The sequence below is a fragment of the Meleagris gallopavo genome, assembly GCF_000146605.3.
Source record: "Meleagris gallopavo isolate NT-WF06-2002-E0010 breed Aviagen turkey brand Nicholas breeding stock chromosome 3 unlocalized genomic scaffold, Turkey_5.1 Chr3_random_7180001955714, whole genome shotgun sequence".
Lineage (NCBI taxonomy): Eukaryota > Metazoa > Chordata > Aves > Galliformes > Phasianidae > Meleagris > Meleagris gallopavo.
The window spans coordinates 765-7,333 of record NW_011094713.1 but is presented as its reverse complement, the minus strand read 5'-3'; the positions used below and the strand labels follow the sequence as shown (position 1 = coordinate 7,333).

General features: G+C 52.9%; 1 protein-coding gene and 1 long non-coding RNA gene across 2 annotated transcripts in view; both read left to right on the top strand.

The window, feature by feature from the left end:
- Window positions 1-6,324, top strand: part of RBCK1 (RANBP2-type and C3HC4-type zinc finger containing 1) — a 10,588-nt gene extending 4,264 nt beyond the window's left edge. The window contains exons 3-5 of the mRNA XM_010726331.3: window positions 2,557-2,717; window positions 2,795-2,906; window positions 6,118-6,324. Of these exons, the coding sequence (XP_010724633.2) occupies window positions 2,557-2,717; window positions 2,795-2,906; window positions 6,118-6,324 (480 nt within the window). The remainder of the gene's footprint in view (window positions 1-2,556; window positions 2,718-2,794; window positions 2,907-6,117) is intronic.
- Window positions 7-1,537, top strand: LOC109364154. Its single transcript, XR_004162280.1, has 2 exons — window positions 7-185; window positions 868-1,537. It is a non-coding gene; the product is annotated as an uncharacterized LOC109364154 (long non-coding RNA).
- Window positions 6,325-6,569: the final 245 nt, after the last annotated feature.

Genomic DNA, 6,569 nt, shown 5'->3' with positions numbered 1-6,569 from the left:
TCCTCTCTGTGTTGGGTTGACCCACTGCTCTTTGTGTTGGGTTTTCCCATTCCTCTCTGTGTTGGGTTGACCCACTGCTCTTTGTGTTGGGTTTTCCCATTCCTCTCTGTGTTGGGTTGTCCCACGGCTCTTTGTGTCAGGTTGTCCCATTGCCCCATTAAGGTTGTCCCATTGCCCCATGGAGGGTTGTCCCACAGCTCTTTGTGTTGGGTTGTCCCATTGCCCCATGTAGGGTTGTCCCATTGCCCTTTGTTGGGTTTTCCCATTGCCCCATGTAGGGTTGTCCCACTGCTCTTTGCGTCGGGTTGTCCCATTGCCCCATGGAGGGTTGTCCCATTGCTCTTTGTGTCAGGTTGTCCCATTGCCCCATGTGGCATTGTCCCATTGCCCCATGGAGGGTTGTCCCATTGCTCTTCGCTTTGGGTTGTCCCATTGCTCTTTGTTGGGTTGTCCCATTGCCCCATGTAGGGTTGTCCCATTGCCCTTTGTTGGGTTTTCCCATTGCCCTTTGTGTCGGGTTGTCCCATTGCCCTGTGTTGGGTTCTGCCATTGCCCCATTAGGGTTGTCCCATTGCCCCATTAGGGTTGTCCCATTGCCCTGTGTTGGGTTTTCCAATTGCTCTTTGTGTCGGGTTGTCCCATTGCCCTGTGTTGGGTTCTCCCATTGCCCCATGTAGGGTTGTCCCATTGCCCTTTGTTGGGTTCTCCCATTGCCCCATGTAGGGTTGTCCCACTGCTCTTTGCGTCGGGTTGTCCCATTGCCCCATGGAGGGTTGTCCCATTGCTCTTCGCTTTGGGTTGTCCCATTGCTCTTTGTTGGGTTGTCCCATTGCCCCATTGGGGTTGTCCCATTGCTCTTTGTGTCAGGTTGTCCCATTGCCCCATGGAGGGTTTTCCCATTGCTCTTCGCTTTGGGTTGTCCCATTGCCCTGTGTTGGGTTCCCCCGTTGCCCCATTAGGGTTGTCCCATTGCTCTTTGCGTTGAATTCTCCCATTGCCCCATGTAGGTTTGTCCCATTGCTCTTTGTGTTGGGTTCTCCCATTGCCCCATTAGGGTTGTCCCACTGCTCTTTGTGTCGGGTTGTCCCATTGCTCCATGTGGCGTTGTCCCATTGCCCCATGTAGGGTTGTTCCAATGCTCTTTGCTGGGTTGTCCTATTGCCCCATTAGGGTTGTCCCATTGCTCTTTGTGTCAGGTTGTCCCATTGCTCTTTGTATTGGGTTGTCCCATTGCCCCATGGAGGGTTGTCCCATTGCTCTCTGTGTTGGGTTGTCCCATTGCTCTCTGTGTTGGGTTCCCCCATTGCCCCATGGAGGGTTCCCCCGTTGCCCCATTAGGGTTGTCCCATTGCTCCATGTGGGGTTGGCCATAGCTCAGGTTGGGTGGTACACGTTGCTCTTCACGTTGGGTTCATCCCATCGCTCCCCTCGTTGGGGGGCAGACGACGCTCTTCACGCTCAGACATTTTGGTGTGGGGAGGACGGGGGGCTCGGGGTGGCTGTCGGACCCCTCCTCAAATTAAAGTCTTCTCCCAAGAATGCGGCTGTGCTGCTTCTCTGTGCCACGTTTGGGTCACCGTTGGTTCGGGGGCTGATGGGAGGGGTGGGGAGGTGCTGCTCTTTGGGGTGGGTTTTCATGAAGTGAAAGCGAAGAAAAGCCAGGGGAGGGGGAGGTTGGGGGGCCATCTCACCCAACAGAGGGGCGGGTTGGGGTCAGAGGTGGGGAAATCCTTCACCCAGAGGCAGTGCAGCCCCAGCACTGCTGCCCGGAGCTGTGGGTGCCCCATCCCTGCAGGTGCCCGAGGCTGTGGGTGGGCCCTGGGCAGGGGTGGGGTTGGGGATCCCTTCCAACACAATTATGCACAATTATAAGTTCTGTGACCTGTAAGGACCTTTCCAACCCAACCCATTCTATGATTCTAATGATCTTTAAGGTCCTGTCCAACCCAAGCCGGTCTGTGGTTCTATGATCTTTCAGGACCCTTCCAACCCAACCATCCCATAGCTCTGTGATCTTTAAGGACCCTTCCAAGCCAACCCAATCATCCCTTGGCTCTATGATTTTTAAGGACTCTTCCAACCCAGCCCAACCCAATTCAACCCAACCCGACCATCCCAATGCTCCGTGATCTTTAAGGACCCTTCCAACTCAACCCAACCCAACCAAACCATCCCAGGGCTCTATGATCTTTAAGGACCCTTCCAACCCATCTGTCCCAATGCTGTGTGATCTTCCATGACCCTTCCAACCCAACCCAACCATCCCATGGCTCTATGATCTTCTATGACCCTTCCAACCCAACCCAACCATCCCATGGCTCTATGATCTTCTATGACCCTTCCAACCCAACCCAACCATCTCATGGCTCTGTGATCTTCCATGACCTTTCCGACCCAATCATTCCGGGGTTCGATGGACCCTTGTTTCAGGACCCTTCCAACTCAACCATCCCATGGTTCCGTGATCTGTAAGATCTCGGTGCAGCTCTGGTGCCACTCTCCCCCACTGTTCCTCCCCCCACTGTTTATCCCCCCCGCCGTTTCTCCCCCTATCAGACTCTGGAGGCGGAACGGCTGCAGAACTTCCAGCAGCTGCTGCAGTTGGAGCAGGAGGTGTTGGTGCCCAACCAGGAGGGGATGGAGTGCCGAATCTGCTACCAACACGTCCCCCCAGGGCAGGGGGTGCTGCTGCGGGAATGTCTGCACAACTTCTGCCGGTACGACGCATCGGAGGTGGAGGGAGCCCGAACCCAAGCTCCCCTCTTCCCCCGTGGTGATGGAGCCTCTCCCGCAGGGACTGCCTGCGCCAGGTGATCAACTACAGCGAGGAGCCGGCGGTGTCGTGTCCGTACCGCGATGATTCCTACGCCTGCAGCAGCCACCTCCAGGAGCGCGAGATCCGCGCGGTCAGTGCCCACCGCGTGGCCCCTGGGGAGACGGAGGGGCTGCTTGGCCAACAGTTCGCCAATGGTTGACCAAGAGTTGGCCAACAGTTGACCAAAGGTTGACCGATGGTTCGACAGTTGACCATTGGTTCGCCACTGGTTCACCACTGGTTCACCAATGGTTGACCAACAGTTGGCCAACAGTTGACCAAAGGTTGACTGATGGTTCAACAGTTGACCACTGGTTTGCCACTGGTTCACCACTGGTTCACCAATGGATGACCAACAGTTGGCCAACAGTTGATCAGTGGTTCACCAATGGTTGATGAAGAGTTGGCCAACAGTTGACCAAAGGTTGACCGATGGTTCAGCAGTTGACCATTGGTTCACCACTGGTTCACCACTGGTTCACCACTGGTTCACCAATGGATGACCAACAGTTGGCCAACAGTTGATCAGTGGTTCACCAATGGTTGATGAAGAGTTGGCCAACAGTTGACCAAAGGTTGACCGATGGTTCAACAGTTGACCATTGGTTCGCCACTGGTTCATCAATGGATGACCAACAGTTGGCCAACAGTTGACCAAAGGTTGACCGATGGTTCAACGGTTGACCATTGGTTCACCACTGGTTCACCACTGGTTCACCAATGGATGACCAACAGTTGGCCAACAGTTGATCAGTGGTTCACCAATGGTTGATCAAGAGTTGGCCAACAGTTGACCAAAGGTTGACCGATGGTTCAACAGTTGACCATTGGTTCGCCACTGGTTCACCACTGGTTCACCAATGGATGACCAACAGTTGGCCAACAGTTGATCAGTGGTTCACCAATGATTGACCAAGAGTTGGCCAACAGTTGACCAAAGGTTGACCGATGGTTCAGCAGTTGACCACTGGTTTGCCACTGGTTCACCAATGGTTGACCAAGAGTTGGCCAACAGTTGACCAGTGCTTGATCAATGGTTGATCCATAGTTGACCACTGGTTCACCAGTGGTTGACCAACAGTTGACCAATGGTTGACCAGTGGTTCATCCATAGTTGACCAGTGGTTGATCAGTGGTTGGCCAATGATTGACCAATGGTTCATCAACAGTTGACCACTGATTCGCTTACGGCTAACAAAGAGTTGGCCACCAGTTGACCAAGGGTTCATCAGTGGTTGACCACCAGTTGACCAATGGTTGACCAATGATTCATCAGCAGTTGACAACTGCTTCACCAGTGGTTGACCTACAATTGGCCAACAGTTGACAACGGTTGACGACTGGTTCATCAGTGGTTGGCCAGTGGTTCACCAGTGGTTAACCAATAGTTGTCCAGTGGTTCAACAGTGGTTCATCAGTGATTGACCAGTGGTTGACCAATGATTGACAAACAGTTGGCCAACAGTTGACCAGTGGTTCATCCATAGTTGACCAATGGTTGATCAGTGGTTCATCAACAGTTGACAACTGCTTTACCAATGGTTGACCAATGGTTCACCAGTCGTTCATCAGTGGTTGGCCACTGGTTTACCAATGGATGACCAACAGTTGGCCAATGGTTGACCAATGGTTCACCAGTGGTTGACAAACAGTTGGCCAGTGGTTCACCAACGGATCACCAACAGTTGACCAACAGTTGACCAGTGGTTGACCAGTGGTTCATCCATAGTTGACCAATGGTTGATCAGTGGTTGATCAGTGGTTGGTCAGTGGTTAACCAACAGTTGACCAATGGTTGACCAATGGTTCATCAGCAGTTGACAACTGCTTCACCAATGGTTGACCTACAGTTGGCCAACAGTTGACAACGGTTGACGACTGGTTCATCAGTGGTTGGCCAGTGGTTCACCAGTGGTTAACCAATAGTTGTCCAGTGGCTCAACAGTGGTTCATCAGTGATTGACCAGTGGTTGACCAATGATTGACAAACAGTTGGCCAACAGTTGACCAACGGCTGACCAGTGATTCATCAGTGGTTGGCCAGTGGTTCACCAATGGTTAAACAACAGTTGGCCAATGGTTCACCAACGGATAAACTATGGTTGACCAACAGTTGGCCAACAGTTGATCAGTGGTCAACCAGTGGATCATTGTTGACTACTGGTTGACCAGTGGTTCATGGTTGACCCATGGTTGACCAATGGTTCATCAGCAGTTGACCACTGGCTCACCAATTGTTGATCTACAGTTGGCCAACAGTTGACCAATGGTTGATCAGTGGTTCACCAACAGCTGACCAACAATTGGCCAACAGTTGACTGTGATACAGCAACCACACAACTCTTGGCCAGCAGTTGACCAGTGGTTAATCAACGGTTGACCAATGGTTCACCAATGGTTGACCAATGGTTCACCAATGGTTGGCCAGTGGTTGACCAGTAGTTGACCAATGGTTGGCCAATGTTTGACCAATGGTTGACCAACAGTTCACTGATGGTTCACTAGTGGTTGGCCAATGGTTGGCCAATGGTTGATCAACAGTTCAGTGATGATTGACCAATGGTTGACCAATGGTTGACCACTGGTTGACCAATGGTTGGCCAATGGTTGACCACTGGTTGACCAACAGTTCACTGATGGTTCACCAGTGGTTGGCCAGTGGTTGGCCAGCAGTTGACCAATAGTTGACCACTGCTTGACCAACAGTTCACCTATGGTTGACCAATGGTTGGCTGCTGGTTGACGAATGGTTGGCCAATGGTTGACCAACAGTTCACTGATGGTTCACCAGTGGTTGGCCAACGGTTGGCCAATGGTTGACCAACAGTTCAGTGATGGTTGACCAGTGGTTGACTAATGGTTGACCAACAGATCATCTATGGTTGACCAATGGTTGGCCGGCAGTTGACGAATGGTTGGCCAATGGTTGACCAACAGTTCGCCTATGGTTGACCAACAGTTGACCAATGGTTGGCCGGTCGTTGACGAATGGTTGGCCAATGGTTGACCAACAGTTCACCTATGGTTGACCAACAGTTGGCCAATGGTTGACCAACAGTTCGCCTATGGTTGACCAACAGTTGACCAATGGTTGACCAGTGGTTGGCCAATGGTTGACCAATGCTTGATCAACGTTTGACCAGTAGTTGACCAATGGTCAGCCACTGGTTAACCACTGGTTGACCAACAGTTCGCCGATGCTTCACCACTATTTGACCAGTGGTTCACCGACAGTTGGCCATCACTTGGCCGACGGGTTGAGCCAGCACTGACCCCCACGGTGTGCGTGGATGTGTGCACAGCTGGTGTCACCAGAGGAGTACCGGCTCTTCCTGGAGCGCAGTTTGGTGCTGGCCGAGCGCCGCACGCAGAACAGCTTCCACTGCAAGACCCCGGACTGCCGCGGCTGGTGCATCTACGAGGATTCGGTCAACGAGTTCCGCTGCCCCATCTGCCAGGCCCTCAACTGCCTCCTATGCAAGGTAAGTCACAAGATCACAGAACTGTAGGGGTTGGAAGGGACCTCCAGAGGTCATCGAGTCCAACCCCCTGCCAAAGCAACTCCCCACACCATGTGGCACAGGTAGGCGTCCAGGCGAGACTTGAGCATCTCAGACAAGGAGACCCCACAGCCCCCAGTGCAGCCCGTCCCAGTGCTCCGTCACCTCACCTACAGAAGTTCTTACGCACATTGGTGCAGAACTTCCTGTGCTGCAGCTGATGGCCGTTTCCCCTCGTCCTGTGTCCACGTAGC